Below are 22,699 nucleotides of genomic sequence, written 5' to 3' on the forward strand. Positions count from 1 at the left end.
AAAATATTGTTTTTATTTTAATCGGATTTTTAAAAGAAGTTATTGATATTCAAGGAGTTAAAATTAAAATTCAAGGATCTAAGATATTTTATTTTTTAATAGTTTGCCCATTGTATATTATATTAGGATATACTATACTACCCAATTTGTATCCGGATAAACAAAGATGTGTAATATATAATAGCATTACTATTGGTGCTAACAGAAACTGCTAACATATATATCAAGAATCAGGAATTTATATATGATTGTCGTAAATAAATTTTCCTCTTCAGAGCAGAATCCTGAAATTGAAGGTGGAAGAAGAATATTGCATTGAGGTGGTTTGGCTTCTTTTAAATAAATAACCACCGTACGTCACTGTAAAGCCTTTACCAATTCGTTGATATAATCACCGACTGACCATCGCTGAGATTAGATTCACTTCCCTACAATGGTGATTTAATTCTTATCGCTGCTAAATAATTATACACAGACATCTTCTTGTTTACCTTCATTTTGCAATGTCAATCAATTATTATCTCTAGAAGAGTCTAGATCGTATTATGAATTAATTTCTCCCGCCTTCGATCTTCTAGCATGGTGTGTTTAACGTTCTCTAAACTATTTTGTATTGTGATAGCACTTATATTCATTCAAATGACTTTTCAGTTTATCTATCACCCGCAGATAGCGAAAGAGAATTTTGAAAGAGGTTGCAATAAAAATTTCTATCATCTTAAATAGTTTTATTGTTAAATCATTTGGAAAACTTCTCGAAATTTTGTTGTTGAATAGATTAATTATTATTAATGAATATATGTAAGGTTAAAAAAATATATAACTTGAATATACTATTAAAACTGCAAAAATTAAAATTAAGATAAATTACAATAATTATAAATAAAGTGATTTAAGTTATTGATATTTTCTATTTTATTGTAATGTAAAGCTCTATTTTTGTGGTATAGAAAGTAATAGTTAAAACTTGTTATGTATCACTCTTAGACATAATGTCTCGGTTGGTATAGCTTTGATGATATTAATCGAATAGATTGTTTCAAATCATGTTAGAATTTTTAATATAAATAAGAATTGAATAACTGAGAAACATTCATGGCTTGACCAACAAAACAGTAATAAACAAGTAAATAGCTAATATAAGAAAACGCTTCCGTTTATTATGATAAAAAATGCTTATATTTTCAATATTTACAATACAATTACACTATATAATTAATAATGGCAATGAGAATAATGCATAATGCATTTATGCTTGGTCATCAGTTGATTATTCATAGGTTGCAGGACTACTTTGTTTCTTATTTTTTCTTTTGATTTATAAACTAAGAGTGACTTTTAAAAATCTTTTAAATCTTTCGTTAAAACTAAATCATTTTGGAAACAAATTGTCGATATATACTTAATTAAAAATATCAAATTCTGATTTAGAGTAATGATCTTAATTATAATAATGTACTACTTATTTATAATGCATAAAAATCTGTAATTAAGACTTTTAAGGGTAGTGGATGAAATAATTGAGGCTACCTTATATATCAACATACCTAATGACGATTGGAATCTGAAGGATATGGCGAAAATCTTGAAAAAAAAAGGATACTTATCTTTATATATATATATATATATATCCTTATATGGTTATTTTAGTAGTTGTATTCTTGATATCTTCGTTATATCTTTTTAAATAACTTGTTTATCATCGAAAGATTTTGTTTTGAGTTTTAAATTTTATCACGTGGCATTATCATGACAGTATTATGAAGCTAGTCCGTAGATAATTTCATAAAATTTATAATCAAGGGATATTACTTCGTACAAGAAGCTATTTAAAGATGAATATAAGAGCTTTCATTTTACAACTAACGTTTATTAAAATATTTTTAATAAAATCCTACTTCTAAATGGATCTGAATATCTATTTCAACAATTCAAAGCTATGCAAATAAGTAATTATTTTTCTCCTTAAGTTTATTTCATTTATGGAATAATAATATATTGAAATTCTAGTGCAATATATAATGGAAATGTACATATTTAGTGCATAATTACTCTGAACAATTGTTGAGTGATATACTTGGCAAGAGTATTCTCATCTACTTGGATTAAGGGTTTCATAATTTCTAGAATATTGGTGCTGTCTAAGTAATCAATGTTGCAAGAAAAATTTGTGATTAGCGTTAATTTTCTTAACGTATTTTTATATTTTTTTATATAACGCCTGTTGAAGTCGCTTGTACTTCCTACATATAGAGGGACACCGAAAGAATCGTAAAGTTTGTATAAAATAAATTCAAAGCTTTTATGATGTATCATCAATTAGATTAGATAATAATTATATTGTCACTTTTGCACAAATATTGAATAAATTTGGGTGTTATTCAATTATAAATAAGATGTAAATTAAATATGGTTTTTATAATAGTCAATAAACTTTTATAATCAAATTATTACTATATTTTTAGTTGTGAACAATATAAATCAATCTGATAATAATAAAGTTGATTGAAAGAGATTTTATATTATTACAGTGCAATAAATATAAGCGATTAAATTTGGTTGAATCAATTTTACAGGAAAGTTTTTTTTATATTATATTATTTTATTAAAGAATTATAGTTGTAAATTTTAATTGTCGATGATACTTAATAAAGTATTTATAAATATTTATTTTACAGCTCGAATGTTATTCACCTTTTTTGCTGAAGATTATAATAAATCCTGCAAAATTTAAGTAATTCTTCATTTTTGTATTCCATGAATGAAGTTTCCACTTAAATGTATTTTTATATTGGAATCCAATCGATTTTTTATTTTAACGACTACTATTTCTGTAATTGCTCTTTTTTTATAATTGTACTTTTATAAATGTTTTACACTATTTAATCATATAATACATTTCTATATTGTACAATCTATAGAAATAATTAATAGCTTAGATGTAATCATTTATTGATTTATATTATAGTTTAAAAAATATTTTTTTGTTGATTATGATGAATCGTACACTAAGCGTACATTCCATTATTGTGAAAATATATACTATAAATGTTGTACAATTAGTCTTGGATTTAACAAACACTTTTAATTAAAATCTATAAAAACAATCATAATGTACAATAATTATATCACATCTAACTATAAAAATAAAAGTTTAAAATTCTTTATTTATAAGAATATGATAATTAAAAGATTAAATATAAATGATCTAATAATAATTTAGAGCATTTTTGCATTTTTTCAAATATTTTATTTTTCTTTATTTGTATTGCAATTTTATATTTCTTTGTATTTATTATAAAAATTAATAATATTTACTATAATTCTTAGGCATGTACATAAATTTCAAATATTTATGACTCAGTAACAGAAAATGTAAATATGCAAGAATAATAATTATATCAGTATTTACCTAGAATTATAAAAAATTACTATATAAGATCTGTAATCCGTTTAACAAAATGTTAGTAAAAGATGTTGATTTGGAAATTATATTATACTTTTCTTTTTATTATTGGTCTTACAGTCGGAGAAATAAAAAATAAAGGATGGTGGAAAAATGAAGTTTTCTATCAGGTATTTCCGCGAAGTTTTATGGATTCAAATGGTGATGGAATTGGTGATTTGAATGGTATATTTGCATTAAATCATTATATATTTAAATATAAATGAAATTTTACAGAATCATAATTTATATGAATATTTATAGTTGTAATATATGTTATTAAATATTAAATAAATGCTGTTTAAGCTTATTATCTTTATAATCTAGAAGATTAGAGTTCTAAAAGTTAGAATTTATGAAAATTTTAAATATTTAAATATTGATAAAATCAATTTAACATTAAATACTATATTTAATTGGAACTGTATATTGTGTAAATTTTTGTTGATTAAATATTTGGTAAATATCTAAGAATATAATTATTAAAAATTATTATTTATATGTATTACATTACAGAAATTAATATACATCAATTGCAGCAATTATATTAATTTCACGATTTGTTCGTCTAATTTGATAAATATTCAATAGTTTTCAATCAATAAATGAAATTGTCTTAATTTCAGACAATATATATTTATTAAGTTTTTTTTTTAAAGTACTTATTAATAATAGCAGTAAATAATCATTGAATATCATTATGATAAATATTATTTATTGTCTGTTTTTTATTTATTTTCTGCAAGAGACTATTTGGATAAACTCATTTTTCTACGCACTTTAATTCGATACTCCAAGATATGTATATAGATACATATGTGGAATTATATTATTTAAAAGGCCTAATAAATTTTAAAATATCTCGCTGCAATTAAAGAAAAAGTATATATTTTACAATTTTACTTGCTTTACGTTGTACGTAGCAGTGCAAATTAATATTTAAAATCACTTTATAAATATACTTTTTCATTTTAAATATATCTTTTTATTTAAAATATGTTTTAATTTATTATTTATAATATTTTTAATTATAAAACAGAATTTAAATATGTAAAAATTATCTATAGTTATATTATAAAATTTATAAGCTGTACAATTTTGTCTATATATAGAAAGAACTGTTAGCACTTTCATATTTTTAACACAATTTTATGTATATGAAAAGTCTTAAATTGATTAATTTTTTAATAGATATGTTTCGATAAACGCACTTATTATATATAATATATACTTACATAACAATATAATATTATATAGGTATTATAAGTAAATTAGATCATTTCGTTGATAGTGGAATAACAGCTATATGGATGTCACCAATATATTCTAGTCCTATGATCGATTCCGGTTATGATATTACGAATTTTCGCGATGTTGATCAGATATTTGGTACAATTCATGACTTTGAAAAATTAGTTCAGAAAGCTAAGAAGCTTGGAATTAAAGTAAATACAGTTTAAATTTCTAAAGAGTTTGTTATTTTATAAATGCAATAACATTTTTATACAAAACGAAAATTATTATTTTATATTAGATTATTATGGATTTCGTACCTAATCATACATCTATTAAACATAAATGGTTCGTTAAGAGTGTTAATAATATTGGTAAATACAAAGATTATTATATTTGGCATAAGGGACGAGAAAATAATACTAAACCACCAAATAATTGGATCGGTGTTTTCGGTGGACCAGCCTGGACTTATAATAAAAAAAGAAATTTATGGTACTACCATCAATTCGATTATAGACAACCTGATCTTAATTACCGCAATTATAAAGTTGAAATAGAAATGAAAGTAAGTTTTTTATACATTAAAACGAATATACATTCATATATCTACATAAGACTTTTTATTAGATTTATTTAAATTAGCATTTACATTTTGTTACATTTATACAATTATTAACCTTCTATCTATGACTAATAATTGAATATTTTTTCGATATATTGTATTGCATTCAAGGAATGCATATTTAAAAAAAAATATATATATATAATTTTTTAATTGGAATTTTTAATTTTGATATTATATTATAAGTATTTCTCCAAAACAATTCTTATAATTGTTATATACTAAGGTTTCTTTTATTTTATATAATAAATTGTGCTGCAGCAGAAAACATTTGGTAACACAATAGAATAGTTTGGTGCTATCATATAATTGGTAGGAAAAATTTATGTTTCAAGTATTTATAAATAATGTAATTAAGTATTTGAGTGTAATAATTTTTTACACTATTTTTTGTACAAAAGCGAAGAAATTAAAAACCATTATTGATGTAATTACGTAATCAATTACTTTGATTTCCTAGATAAGCGTTGGTTCACTGTAATGTTCATACATAATATATATCAGTGTAAATATTAAACTTTTTTATTTCAGTTATTCGTACAGTTATTTTTTAGAAATATTATAAAATCTTTTTTTCGATAAAATTTTTCCATTAAACTTCCTATATTTAATATGGAATAAAATATTGAAAACAATTGCAAGTTTTTAGTAGTATGTGAATAAATAAAAAAGTTTTACATAAAAATGCAAATTATAATTGTATATCAACATTTACGTACGACCAAAAAATAAAAATAAAAATGAAATACAGAGAAAATTCTATTAGTTAATCTAATTTAATGTCATCTTTCATTTCAGTTATACGTAATATTCTTAAGGTTTTAATATTATGATATTTCGAATTATTGATAGCTTAATATATCCAATTCTTTGCTCATATCATAATATTTTAATTTAATAATATTTTATTTGTATAATAAGTAAAATTATAGAAACAATCCTTATAAATTTCAAAATTTAGTGATGAATTAAACTATGTATACTTTTTTAACGTTAAATATAATTTATTTTATATAAAATTGTAATGCATAATTAGTATTAAAATCTTCTAATTAACTATATTAGCATATAGTTATCCCTATGAGTCTTCTAAAATGGTTAACAAAAACATTCTCTTTCAATTGGTTTTATTAGAAAATTCTTCACTTTTGGTTAAGGAAAGGTATTGATGGATTTCGAATAGATGCTGTTCCTAATTTATTTGAGAATGACGATTTGTTGGATGAACCATTAAGTAATTTAAAAGGATATGTTGACGGAGAGTATAGATACCACGATCATATTTATACAACACACGATTCAAGAGATTACGAGATAGTTGCACGTTGGAGAAAAATTTTAGATGAATGGGCAAATTATCACAATCAAGAAGAGAAGGTTTGTAATTATTGTAATATATATATATATATATTTTTTTTATTAATTAAAAAAAATAAAAATCTAGTACGTGTTATTTTGTTTGTAACAGATCGTGATGACAGAAGTTTATACACTCTCTTTTAAAGCTGTGATGAAATACTACAACTATGGATCTCACGTACCTTTCAATTTTGATTTCATTATATCTATTAACGAGACTTTGAATGCCAGGCAATATAAAAACGTTATCACTCGATGGATTGCTAATTTACCGAGTGACAAAAGTGCTAATTGGGTGGTAAGATTAAATCATATAAACATAAGTATATTCAAATATTGTAAACCAAAGGAATGAAAAAATTAATTCAAAGTAATAAACCAAAACTTATTAAATAATTTATTATTATACATTAGTGTTTTTTAAATTATTATATTATCACTTTACATTATTATAATATTCATGAGAAAGTAATTTCTCTTACATGTATTTATAAATATATTCGGAAGGTATATTATATATTTTCTATTATTTGAAATTCCAATTATAGACAAGTAATAACTATCTAAAAATAAAAGTTATAAAAATGTATTTATTAAAAATATCACATTTCTTTATACATCTATCAAAATTACATTTCTTATATCAACTGTGATGAGCGTATCTCTATACACCTCTTTTCTAATTTAAGTTATAATTAGAAAATATAGTATAATAATTTTTCTGATTATATATAATTATATCAAAGCTTTGGAGCTTCTTTAAAAACAGTATTGAATACAATTGACCAGAACGCTATACGCGTTAACGTAGTTAAATAGAATAGATAAGACATTTAGTTTATAAATAAATAATAATAAATAATAAACTAGATCTAACGGTATAAGTTGTGAGAAAAAAAAAGATCCTCTTTATAAGTTCTGGAAAGTAAATACAAAAATTTTTAACGTTATTTAAATTAAGTACAGTACTAGGAAGACTTTATATTACTGAATAAATATTTTTAACTGTTGGTTTTTATATAATGAACACTTATATTTTTAAGTAACAATGTTTATTATTTTAATATACAGACTAGTAATCATGATACCGGTAGATCTGCTTCAGTGGATCCTATAAGGCCTAACATAAGATTAATATTATCCCTAATTCTTCCTGGTATATCATGCGTGTATTATGGGGATGAAATCGGTATGGAAAATAATTTTAATATCACTTGGGAACAAACACAAGATCCCCAAGCATGTCGAACGGATCCGAAAACTTATCAGAAAGTATCACGTGATTTTTCTAGAACACCATTTCAATGGGATGACACAATGAATGCAGGTATGAATTTGTTGTTACATTTGCTTATATACCAAATGTAAAAGAATGAAAAAAAATTTTATTACATCATATTTATTACATTATTTATTACGGAACAGTAATACTATCTATTTAATTTTATTATCAATTTATTCTATTATTCTTAATCTTCATTAATACGAATGATTGAATTGTGGGCGAGTAGATTGGTGCGCTATTAAACTTTTTTATATCGTACACATTGAAAATTTAAATAATTTTGATATAATATTATTGAATAAGATACCATCATTTCCAAAATATTTTAAAATTTATTATACAAATATTATATCATGTTTGGTATCATAAATAAAATATTTTGATGTGCAATTTCTTATTATAATAAATATAAAATTTATATTGCTTATATTTTCTTGTACAGGAATGTCATATGAATTTTTATAAAAATGATCTTGGTTTATTCCAATGGCTTATCAATAATATATTTATCAATGATATAGTTTATATATATATATATATATATATATATATATATATATATAAATAATATAAAAAATGCTTATAATAATATAACTTTATAATATCATTCCAACATAAAAATTTATAAAAAATATTATAAAATTTAAATAACTAATTTTGTATTTTTTAGTTATATGCGGGATAAGAAATTCTCAGAAAGACACTATAAATGTTTAAATTTTCTAAATTTTCTATAATTTAATTTACTAAATTTTCCAATAAAATACGAGTTTTTAGTTTATTATAATAATTTAAAAATAATTACAAATATTATTATATATTTTATAATGCAAATATTATTATATATTTCATAATTATTTTTTTTTTTCATTTATTTTGTAGTATAATTATTTTGGAAAACTTTATTTGTTAAATATTACTCTTATTTTTATTATAAGTAAAAATTATTATTATTATTATTTAAATTTATTCCATAAATAATGAATAAAAATATAAACATATAAATAAAAAAAAGATTAAAAATCTATATTCTATAATATTGAATTATTCATACTGGATTAACATTTGATGTACAAATAAAATGGAATGGAATTGTATAAATTTTAATAATATTTAAATAGTTTATCAAAAACTTTTAAATACTATAATTTCTCATTTAATATATATTATTTAATATATATATATATATATATATAAGTAAACTCATAAAATACGATGTGATTTTAAATTCAATTCTGTATTAATTAATTGATTATCTATTTGAAAAGTTTATTTCCCAGTTCATGAATATATTATATTCTTGTGGAACTTAAACATTAATTTGTAAATATAATGGAAAATATAATGGAATATACATATATAACTAATGTAGTACATAAGTATAGTAATAATAGTAATTACTAATATATATGTATGATAAATATAAAATTTAATAGTAGCGTAAGTGTATATACTATTTATGTTTTTAAATTTAAGTGTTTAAATGGTTTTTTATTTCTATGTTGTTATTGAGTACATTAAAATCATATGTACATCGGACCATTTATTATTATGTTAAATATTTTAACGTTTAATTCTTATAATTATTACCATAAAAATAAATATTCATGTTTATTAATTTTTAAATTTATTTAATATTTTAATTACAGGTTTTAGCAAAGCTAGAAAAACATGGCTACCAGTTCATAAGAATTACAAAATTTTAAATTTAAAGAATCAAAAATTTGAACCTGAATCTCATTTCAAACTTTTTAAAACTCTTGTTGCACTGAAAAAGTCGTCGGAAACCTTGAAAAGTGGATCATTAATAACCGATACATTAAATAACGATAAAGTTTTGGTTGTATCACGCCAGTCGTCTAATGAAAGTATCGTTTTTATCGTTAATTTTTCTGACGATGTTTCGCAAAATGTTAATCTTAATAAATACTTACCTGGAGCTGTGAGAGCTACTGTTATCATATCAAGCGTCGGATCAAATATCAGATGGGGGTATGTTATTTCTATCCATTATAAATATAGTATTTAAATGTTATTTAATTTAAATATAAATACCATTGAAACATTATAAACTATAATACTTATTACAGTACATCTATAAAAGTTCCGGATGTAGAATTACCACCAAGCATTATGTTACTACTAACTAGCATAACAGTTGAATCTACGTAATTAATTTGAAAATAATATGGATATTATTTATTTCTAATGCTCGATTATTTTATAGAAAAAAAATAAAATAATAAGAATTATTTCTAATCTTAGTTTTGAAAAATATTAAACATTGGACAAAATTATTATTAATATATTTATTGTACTATTGATTACGATTTTTACAGATATCGATAAGCATTAAATTATACGAATAGTTATTTCTTTGATTTTACTTTACATTATATAATAAATGAATATACCAGTTATCGAGAGAAGTAAGTGTTATTTGAAATTAATTGAAGTAAATGACATTCTTTTAATACAATAATTAATAACAACTTTATATCTACAATCATTACTTGTAACATTCATATAAATTACTTTTTAAAATGTATATGTATATCGGTTAATTCGACAAATTTTGTTTAAGAAATTTGTTTGATAATAGATAATATTTACCATTCAAAATCTTTTAAACAATTTTTTTATGAAGATTGCGTAAAATGTAGATATTAGTACATACGTATTTTGATGTTTCTAATTAAGTAATTTGCAAAATTAGATATAGCAGAATTACTTAGTTCGTAAAATATTGTACGGGATAAATATAATTTGTAAAATATCAAATGTACATTTATCTCTAGGATTATATTTTCTATCTTATTAAGAAATTATTTGAAGTTTCTATTGTAGTATAATATAATTATTTATAGTTTTCAATATATCATAAATGCCTTCTTATTTATGTACTTTAGAGCTGCCACGTATGGAAATCAAGCAATATTTATGTAGAATAAAAATATTTTATTTTATTTAAAAATATTTAATAATTATGTATAATCACTTATAAACAATTATAATAAATCAATGCATTACTCGACTTGAGCATTTTTTTTATTTTTTTTTATTGTCTATTATTTCTTGAAAATATTATATATTTTGTACTACATTGAAGTGATTGATATAATCTAATAATTCATCAGACAAAATTAAAGTTTGAAATATAATTTTTTTTTTACGCAAACAGATTCTTTTTACATAATTTAGATAAAGAATGCACGAATTTTTATATATAATTCATTTACTTTATTTATTTATTTATTTGTTATTTATTACTCGTTATAAGTATTAAATTAAATATTAATATTAAATTAAATTAATATTAAATTAAATAAAATATAAGTTTTAATCTGAAAACGAAAAAAACTTAGTATTACTTTTCTTTTGATTTCTTCAAATTTAAGAAAGTTTACTTACGATTAATTGTATTTGATAAATGTGTACTACATTATATATGTTTATAAGTTAAATAAGTTTGATCAGAATGGTATTTTTTAAATGTTTTTAATGTATATGTACAAAATTATTATCATGGTTGACTGAGTAAAAGTATTGTAAAAATATATATTTAATGTATAAGTGTTTTTTTTATTTTGTAATATTAGAGAGTTTATTTTTCAATGAATAAATTATTATATTTCAAAATTAAAATTAAATTGAAAACCATGATTTTTTTATTTAGATATACAATTTTGAGTAATTGACGGATGATAAGTTCAATATTCTAATTTAGGGTTCTATTTTTATTAAACTGTGATTTTTTGTTAATAAAAATATTACCATAGTCGTATATTTTTACTGGTCTTACATTTATATAAATTATTATCTACATTTTTATTTATTTTTCTGACTGTATCCAAAGAAAATATTTGAATATCAATTGTTTACTAGAAAATAGAAATGAAATAAATAGAAGTAATATTTTTTCTTCATTTACATGGTACATTGGATTTTAATATTTTCTATGTTTTTTATTTGCTTAATCTGGCTCTTTATTTACTCATGATAATACGAGAAAGTAACTAAATAAACATTATACAATTTCTGAATATTTTGTTAGAAGAATGATAAATAAATTTATTAAGATAAACAACTGTAATATTTAAACTACTGAGAGTTCTAAAATAATACATATTATTATTATGTATTATTAAATATCTTAAATAGAGATCTTAATTTATAGATAGATCTTAAATTTCAAGTACTATATTGAAAAATATATATATTTGCATTGATTAGTGAATATTAATTAAATAAAAGATTGTAATCCTTAAAATGAAATATAGATTAAAGTACTAAAAAATTCCGATATTTCATTATTTATATTGTTTCAACGTTAACTATTTAATTATTTATTTAATATAATTATATAATCCTTAAGTTAAAAAATAGTATGTTAAAAAAAAGAATATATTGAATATAATATTAATCAAGATGATTAAAACATCATTTCGAATTTAAACATTTATCTTCTAATTAACATAAACTTATGATTTGATTCATTATTTATCTACTTGATCATATTGATATTTCACTCCATTTATTTCAATAAAAAATTTATTATATTCTATTTTTTTGTTCAAATTCTATCTATTAAAGTATCGTCGTTTAATATATATATATATATATAAATATATAACAAATCTTGATGATAATTTATATAATTGTAATATCCGAATTTTATTTAAATATATCATTCGTAAATATAGAATGTTATTATTACATTAAGTTACTATTGAATTCTTTAATAAGGTATTTTTGTAATTGACCTAGATGCTATCATCTAGGAGTATTTGATATATAATTAGTTTTTACGTACTTTTAATTCGGTTGAATTAAATTTATTTTTATTTATTTAACATTTTAAGTTTTAATCATACGTAAACATATTCTAATTGAATGCTATAATTGCTACATTTTAAATTATAAAATAATATTTCTATATTAAATTTTATAGATTAATTGGGCTTCGTTATATTTTATAATTAATATAACATCCTTATATTTTTATAAAAAATAAATGATATTATTCAGTATTATGCATCTCTATCCTGAGAACTTCCAAATTTTTTTATGTAATCAAATAAATACTTAATTTTATTTATTATATAAAGCAAAGAATGAGCAATGTAACAATATAAGGGCATTATTATCATTGTTGCATTAAATAGATTCTTCATCAGATAAGAAATCTTGATGATAATTTTTAACTGTTACAATATTTTATATTTTATTATAATTATATTTTCCTGAGTAATACTGTCAAGAATTGAAATTATACGTTTAAATAAATATTTTAATATATATGTGCTGTTATTCATACTTTATCATATGAATAAAGTAATTGAAGCAATTAAAATTAAGTAAATAATATTTATATTAATAATATAAAATATTTTATTAAAAAATTGCATTACCTATATTTATCATATATTTTATCATTTATATATTTTATCAGAAAAATATAATAATTTATATAATTAAAATTAACTAAATAAGATTTACATTGTTAATTAAAAATTAATCAAAAAACAAATATTTGTAATATGTTTTTAAATTTTACTTAGGAAAAGTAGTTTTATCTATTTTATCAGAAGAATATAATGATAGACATAATTAAAATTGAATAATAATAATTATATTATTAATTTCAAATTCTTGAACAAAAACAAATATTTGTAATATAGTTTTAAAAATTACATAATACAAGTAGTTTTAACTATATTAAATTCTATATATATTATTACCTTAAGATTTTTTATCAAAAATATTTCTAATAGCTGAAATATTTATCTTGTAAAAAAAGCTTTATTTATTTAATCAGAACAATCTATTAAATGTAATGATTATAATTTATTATAATATTCTATAGTATTAATCCAATCTTTTTTTTTTATCACAAAATGAACATTATGTAAAATTTTTATATACTAAGTTTTTTATATTTTTTACAGTACTAATTTAAATAATTAATAAAAATACAATTGTATAAATATTTTTTCTTATGTATATAGACTTATCTATTTTATCAAAAATTATTATTAGTAAATGATTAAAGTTAAATACCGAATATTTATATTACTATGTAATTTAAAATGTGTCTTCGCTGAAGTATAAACAAATTTAAAAAAGAATAGTAATTATTGATAGCATTTATTTAAAATTATAACAATTTTCTATATAAGATACTTAATTTGATTAACAAAGTAAGAGTCAAAGATGTTATCCTGGCGATCATATCTTACGTTTTTACTTATTATTACAATCGCAGCAGGAGAAATAATCAATAGAGGTTGGTGGAAAAATGAAATATTATATCAAACCTATGTACGAAGTTTTATGGATCTTAATAATGATGGAATTGGTGACATAAAAGGTGATTAAATGATATTTTCTTATTTATTTTTATGAAATTTATTTAAATTTTATTCGTAATTAAAGAATTTGATTTATTATATAGGCGTTACAAGTAAATTACGTCATTTTCTTGAATCTGGCATCACAGCTATATTATTGTCACCTATAAACACTAGTCCAATGATTGATACTGGATACGATATTACAAATTTTCTTGATATTGATAAGTCATATGGTACACTTACTGATTTCGAAGAATTAACAAAAAAAGCCAATAAGAATGGAATTAAAGTAAAAAATTTAATTTTAATGTTAATAAAACTGCAATTACATAAATGTCTAATTACTAGGTTATTATGGATTTCGTGCCCAATCATACATCTGATCAGCACGAATGGTTTGTTAAAAGTGTTAATAGCGATAAGAAATATAAGGATTATTATGTTTGGCGTAAAGGTCAAGACAATAATTCGAAACCTCCAAATAATTGGATTAGTGTTTTTGGTGGATCAGCTTGGACGTACAATAAAAAAAGAGATTTATGGTACTTGCATCAATTTGATTATAGGCAACCTGATCTTAATTTTACCAATCCTAATGTTCATAGAGAAATGGAAGTAAGCTATTTATATGTACAATAAGGTTTTAGGTTATTCTTACATTCATATTCATGCTCGACGCTTATTACAAGTCGTTGAATTATCCGTCTTTTTTTCAAATGTTAAACGGAAAAAGTAATGAAAGAAAAATGAAAGTGAGTTACGCGTTGAAACTATAATTTGACTATTTACGTATGAAATCCAAGATGTATAGTGAATATGATATAATTATTTTTAATATTGAAATTTTTTTTAATATTAAATAAATTATATAATTGCTTTATAAATTATAATATGTATAAATAGATTATATTGTATAAAATACGTTTATAAATCCATTATTTTCAAATCAACCATATAATTTGAGTATTATAAACAATATGATCTATATCAAAATAAATATTAATTAAAAATAATTATATAATCAGATAATTAATAATTATCAAACATTGAATGAAATTAATACTATAATAATATACAAAATATATGTGTGAATTTAAACAGTATCAAATAGTTGTTACAAATCTTTAAAAGATATAAACATTTGGATTTTTAATTTAAAATCTATTATTAGGAAATCATGAAGTTTTGGTTGCAAAAAGGTGTCAGTGGTTTTCGAATAGACGCGCCTGGTTTTATCTACGAAAATGATAATTTTTTAGATGAACCATTGAGTAATTATCCTGGAGCAAAACCAGGAGAGTATAGATATCTTAATCACATTTATACTATGAATGATGAAAGATATCATAATTTATTAATGAATTGGAGAAATATTATGGATAAATGGTCAGATGCACGGAATGATGAAGAAAAGGTTTACTATTATTTTAAATGAATATATATTTTCGTAATAATTTAATCTGTATTAGATTTTTTATTAATATTAATAGATAATGTTGGTAGAAGTTTACACAAGCTTACAGAAAGTTATGGCATTATATGATTTTGGAGCTAATATACCCTTTAATTTTTATTTCGTTAAAAATCTTGATAGTACTTCTAAACCTAGTGATTTCAAAAAAGTTATTGATGATTGGATGGCAGCTTTGCCCGAAGGAGTAGTGGCTAACTGGGTGGTAAGATCAGATAAATAAAATATATATATGCATGTATGTACATGTATGCTACTATTCTATAAGTTAAAATTACAAATATCACACACACACACACACACACACACACACACACCATCTCTCTGTCTCTCTGTCTCCCTCTCTCTCTCTCTCTCTCTCTCACTCTCTCTGTATCTATTATTATTATTATTATTATTATTATTATAAGAGTTAAGAGTATATATAGTAATTGTACATTTTAAATATTATTTAAATAATTATATGTTATGTTTGTTAATGGCTGCATAAAGGAATTTGTTAAAAGATTGACATTTAATTAATAAATAATTAGCTTCAGTATTTATTTCAAAAGTATATAAAGTAATGTAAAGGACAAATTTTCATAAATTAATAAGAAAATTACTGCTGTTTGTGGTACTGCTATTTGTATTTTTCGTGAATGGAAATTAAAATAAAAAAGTACAAGAATTAATATTATATATCTGATTGGAAATATGATACTTGTAAAACTATCTGAAACAGCTGAAGTAAGCTGAAGTTAAGATTTCTGAAAGAATCGGATAATAAATAAAAATATAAAGTATATTAATTAAAATAATTTGCTTATTACTTAATTATAGAGAGAAATATAAAGATATAGAGAAGTAGAGACCGAGAAATATCGATTATTTTTATGAATAATTGCATTACATTCTAATATTATAATGACTAAAACGATTTAATTAATAGATGTTTTAAAAATGCATTTGTATTATATAGACCAGCAATCATGACAATAAAAGATCGACTTCGAAATTCCCTGAGAGGCCTGACCTGATGTTATCATTAGTTATGATTCTTCCCGGTGTAGCATGTATATACTATGGGGAAGAAATTGCTATGGTCGATAATTACGATATTACTTGGGAACAAATTTATGACCCTCGAGCACGTAAATTAAATGCTCAAAGTTTTTCTACCTCAGCTCGCGATTTCTTTAGAGCGCCATATCAATGGGACGATTCAATAAATGCTGGTAAGGAATTTTATTTATAATATCATTCCAACATAAAAATTTATAAAAAATATTATAAAATTTAAATAACTAATTTTGTATTTTTTAGTTATATGCGGGATAAGAAATTCTCAGAAAGACACTATAAATGTTTAAATTTTCTAAATTTTCTATAATTTAATTTACTAAATTTTCCAATAAAATACGAGTTTTTAGTTTATTATAATAATTTAAAAATAATTACAAATATTATTATATATTTTATAATGCAAATATTATTATATATTTCATAATTATTTTTTTTTTTCATTTATTTTGTAGTATAATTATTTTGGAAAACTTTATTTGTTAAATATTACTCTTATTTTTATTATAAGTAAAAATTATTATTATTATTATTTAAATTTATTCCATAAATAATGAATAAAAATATAAACATATAAATAAAAAAAAGATTAAAAATCTATATTCTATAATATTGAATTATTCATACTGGATTAACATTTGATGTACAAATAAAATGGAATGGAATTGTATAAATTTTAATAATATTTAAATAGTTTATCAAAAACTTTTAAATACTATAATTTCTCATTTAATATATATTATTTAATATATATATATATATATATATAAGTAAACTCATAAAATACGATGTGATTTTAAATTCAATTCTGTATTAATTAATTGATTATCTATTTGAAAAGTTTATTTCCCAGTTCATGAATATATTATATTCTTGTGGAACTTAAACATTAATTTGTAAATATAATGGAAAATATAATGGAATATACATATATAACTAATGTAGTACATAAGTATAGTAATAATAGTAATTACTAATATATATGTATGATAAATATAAAATTTAATAGTAGCGTAAGTGTATATACTATTTATGTTTTTAAATTTAAGTGTTTAAATGGTTTTTTATTTCTATGTTGTTATTGAGTACATTAAAATCATATGGACATCGGACCATTTATTATTATGTTAAATATTTTAACGTTTAATTCTTATAATTATTACCATAAAAATAAATATTCATGTTTATTAATTTTTAAATTTATTTAATATTTTAATTACAGGTTTTAGCAAAGCTAGAAAAACATGGCTACCAGTTCATAAGAATTACAAAATTTTAAATTTAAAGAATCAAAAATTTGAACCTGAATCTCATTTCAAACTTTTTAAAACTCTTGTTGCACTGAAAAAGTCGTCGGAAACCTTGAAAAGTGGATCATTAATAACCGATACATTAAATAACGATAAAGTTTTGGTTGTATCACGCCAGTCGTCTAATGAAAGTATCGTTTTTATCGTTAATTTTTCTGACGATGTTTCGCAAAATGTTAATCTTAATAAATACTTACCTGGAGCTGTGAGAGCTACTGTTATCATATCAAGCGTCGGATCAAATATCAGATGGGGGTATGTTGATTTTTTGATGATTTTTCATACAGATGTGTTAGAATTATTATTTATATTAATTAATATTTTTTTTTAATTTGTTAATTGATTGCTTATATAAATTATTACAGTGCCAATATAAGTGTCATGGATGTTGTTTTACCGCCAAAAATAATCTTGGTTATCACTAGCACTATACATAGACGCAATTAATGTTTTATACTTGAAACGTAACGTTGAAATAAAAAATTGTATTGTTGGAGAGAATATTATTAAATTTAATGATAAAGAGTTTATTTTATATAAGTTATTTAGAATTACCACACCTTCTATTTATATGAGATAAAAATATGTAACTTTTATGTAGTTTCTAAATGTTTCGTACTTATATTTCTTATTAATTATACTAATATACAAATCTTTAATCATTAATTCATTTCAATAATTATCTATTATTAATTATCCCTTGTCAATAATTATTAATTTGTAATTTTGTAACCACCTATAAATAAATTTAAAAATAATAAAAATAAATAAGTAATAGTAAATATATGTTTTAAGTATATTATTATTATTTTATAAATTAATTGACAATGACTTCTTATTTGTGTAAGTAACGATCTTTTTTATCGTATTGTTGGAATAGTATAAATAAAAACTGATTAGTAGTATCACAATTGTGTAATTGTTATAACAATAACTTGAGTTTTTGAATTTACAAAAACTGCTTAAGATAAATTGATTTTACACACTTCGTTGTAATATATAAGATATTGCAATACATACGTATATTTTTTATATATTCTTCTATATATTCTAGTCATAGTAGGCATGAATTAAAATCATATTGTTGAAATCAGTTTTGACCTTGATCTTATCAGTCTCTAATTAATTATTAGAATAGAAGTATAGCGAATACAAATAAGAAAGTTTTAGAATCTAAGTAGATCCGAAAAAAAATTAAAAAATAATTAAAAACATAATTAAAAAAATAATTAAAAAAAAATTAAAAAAATAATTGCGAATACTACGAATAGTACAAGAGATTTCGATCCTTAAAACTAGTTAGTGTTCTGCGCTATAAAATCTACAATTACATGTGAAATTCGACTTCATTAACGCACACACTGAAAAATTTCTAAATTAAATCAAGTGCACCAAATATCTATGAGTAAGAAAGTAGTAAGTCAGCAGTTTACCAATCATCTCGAGTCTATCGTACAAAAATCAATATAATTCATTATTAAAACTCTTTAAGCAGCAGTCGAAATATTATATTTTTTAATAAAGTATTTGATATAACTCAGAATGATAAAGTCTTATGTAATTGAATAAATAAAGTTTGACTAATGTAATCTGTTATTTATATAAATTTCGTTGGTAAAAATTCGCTGCAGGTGTTTATTTTGACTCAGTGTTTCATTGTAAATAAGCCTGATGAAATTATATTAAAGTAATTAGTTAAATATATCGTTTTAACAAACATACCTTATGTTTTTACTTATTATTACAATCGCAGCAAGAGAAATAATCAATAAAGGTTGTTGGAAAAATGAAATATTATATCAAACCTATGTACGAAGTTTTATAGATTTAATAATGATGGAATTGGTGACAAAAAGGTGAGAATTATATTTTCTTAATTATTAAAACGAAAATGAAATTTATTTAAATTTTATTCTATATAACTATAATTTTGCGAAAGTATATTAGATTGACAAATAAAAAAAAAAATCGTTATACAATGAATATCTTGATAAAAAAATCTTACAGAATCTCATTCTGATTACTCCATAAAAAAAAGCTTTAACTTTAAAAACCATACTATTTAAATTTTATTCTTAACTGATTTTTTTCTTTTTATTATAATTTTTAAAATCTCTATTAAAATAATTCTCTATATGTTAAAAATGTTAAATGTAAAAATAAACGATGATATAGATAATCCAAGTTCTAATTATGAATAATAAGTCCATAATTTGTACAATCACAATGTTGAAAATATTTCAAACGTTATAAAATAGTATAAAAAGTACGTTTTTATAATTAAATGAATAATATATATTTAGTTTCCTTAAAATTAGTGGAATCAGACAAGTTTTTATAAGCATTATAACACGAAAAAATTTGTATGCAATTTTACTCTTTACACTATAAATTTTTTTAAGTTGTTAGTATTATAACAATTCTTTATTTATCGTAAAATTTTTCTATAAATATATTTAATTATTCTTTGTAGTATATGCGTGCACTGTCTACACGTACAAAGCATATAATAATTGTTGACGTCTATATACCAATATATGATTTTTTTTATATTAAAATGATATCACCATATTATTATCATAAATTTACTGACAATTGTTATATTCACTAAGACATTTATAGCGATTGAACTAATTTCAATATGGAACGTTTTGAATTTTTGCATCAATTACATCATTTCGTTAATTATGTATTTATTTTTACTCTTATTATCATTGTGATTTTTATTATCACTTAGAAAGGAATAAATAGTGTGGTTGAAAAATGAAATATTTTATTGAGTTTATTCGAAGTTTTATGATCTCTCATACAGTATAATATGAAGATACTTAATATATTTAGTATTATATGTAAACTGTTGATTTTATTCTTCATGTAATAAAAATATGAAGGGTATTAATGTAAGAGAAATATATTTGTTTTAATATAGATTAATTAAAAACCAACTTCCCAATGCATCTGATTATTGGTTACTAAAACCAAAGACTGAACATTCGTATGAGTAATATGCCAATGACAGCAGCGGTTTCAAACTTATCGAAAAAGAAAAAAATCATTTGCAAAGTTGCGTGGCGATTCTGTAAGTCTATGTCGTTGGTAGTCGGTTTTTTTTAATCTATTAATATTTATGAACCAGTTTCCTACTAAATATAGTAGGAAAATAGTGCTATATATATATATACACTATAGCTAGGAGTTCCTAAAAAGTTCCTCGCTCACTTATGTCAATATAACACTTAAATCAATATTTTTCTTTTCCAACGGTGTCGTTGAATTCTGTATTCCATTACATCGGTTTTACATTTACTGTTATTTCAATTTCGATGCGACATACGTTTTTTAATCATCGCACACCCATTTCTAGATCTGCGATAACGAGTTTATAAAACTTAATTACATAAATTATTATCATTATCGTAGTTCTAAATATAGTTTCCTATATTTTTTTCATATTAAATATCATATGTGGCTTTTAGATCTAAATCAATTATGTGGATATGAAATAGACTAACTTACAGATGCAAAGATACATTAAAAAATTGCAAAATTTCATTAAGTTAATTAAATATTTTTGTATTAATATTATGATTATTTGCTGTTAAATATTAATGTAACCATTCGATTATTTAATTTGATCTAGATTTCCTACGATTAAAACTTTATATATATTTGATTTCAATTAGAAACGCTTTGTAATTGTAAAATATTTGCTTTTTTTGTTGTATTTTAATGTGATCGTGGGAAATCGATTGACATTAAAATTAGATTAGACAAATATAGCCTTGAATCAAGAAAACTTTATAAATTTAAGTTTTATCTTAATTTCAATTTTAGAAATAGATAATAATAATATTGATAAGATTTCATCTTAACATAATTTACAATAAAGCTTATAGGCAAAGTATTTAAGACAATTCTGTACTGTGAAATTAAAGTCAGTACAAAAAATATTTGAATTTTAAGAATTCTCTGTTTATCATATATAAAAGAAAACATTTTTAAAATTATGAAAAAGCTAATTTATACACATTGTGTGATTATGAATTTGTGAGCAAGGGTCTTAGCAAATAGGTCACTGAGTATGTACCAATAGAGATTTAGATATTTAATTTTATCGATCACCCTGTAGCCAAAATCTGTTAAAGCTATTAAACCCTGTGATCAGATTGCTTAACTTTTTTGACCAGTCCAATACCAATTTAATAGTCATAGTTTACTTACTTGCTATTACATTTACACACTTTCATTTAATATTCTCTAAATGACTTGTTTGATTTATTTGGTGTATCAATTTTTTCCTTTATATTGATTCGATTATATTTGGTTTAATGTATTAGCTTTCATTGTCTAAGCAACTGATTATAAATTTAATTTTTAACATATTTCTGTTTTCTTCCAACTTAACAATTAATTTTCTGTTAGTTTTTTTTATAAAATTATACAAAAAATAAAGTAATTAACATTAAAAATAATGAAAGTTAAGTTTATTTATAGAAGCTAATACAAAAATTTTCAAATATTTTATATAATTTTTAGTTTCCTAATAAATCGTAATA

The 22,699-nt window shown here is 21.4% G+C and overlaps 2 protein-coding genes across 2 annotated transcripts; both read left to right on the top strand.

The window, feature by feature from the left end:
- The first annotated feature begins 3,474 nt into the window (after positions 1-3,474).
- LOC105364024 (maltase 1-like) lies at positions 3,475-10,128 on the top strand. The gene is made up of 8 exons (XM_011501867.1): positions 3,475-3,631; positions 4,703-4,890; positions 4,980-5,246; positions 6,438-6,680; positions 6,772-6,960; positions 7,734-7,989; positions 9,597-9,939; positions 10,038-10,128. Exons 1-8 carry the CDS (start codon positions 3,475-3,477, stop codon positions 10,117-10,119), a joined length of 1,725 nt encoding a protein of 574 aa, XP_011500169.1. The 3' UTR covers positions 10,120-10,128.
- A 4,005-nt stretch (positions 10,129-14,133) lies between these two features.
- On the top strand, positions 14,134-18,644 carry LOC105361644 (maltase 1-like). Its single transcript, XM_011498930.1, has 8 exons — positions 14,134-14,317; positions 14,402-14,589; positions 14,649-14,915; positions 15,472-15,714; positions 15,791-15,976; positions 16,733-16,988; positions 18,056-18,398; positions 18,509-18,644. The coding sequence occupies exons 1-8, from the start codon at positions 14,161-14,163 to the stop codon at positions 18,588-18,590; spliced, it is 1,722 nt and encodes a 573-aa protein (XP_011497232.1). The 5' UTR covers positions 14,134-14,160; the 3' UTR covers positions 18,591-18,644.
- The last annotated feature ends 4,055 nt before the right edge of the window (positions 18,645-22,699 follow it).

The sequence above is a fragment of the Ceratosolen solmsi genome, unplaced genomic scaffold (assembly GCF_000503995.2).
Source record: "Ceratosolen solmsi marchali unplaced genomic scaffold, CerSol_1.0 scaffold10, whole genome shotgun sequence".
Taxonomy (NCBI): Eukaryota; Metazoa; Arthropoda; class Insecta; order Hymenoptera; family Agaonidae; genus Ceratosolen; species Ceratosolen solmsi.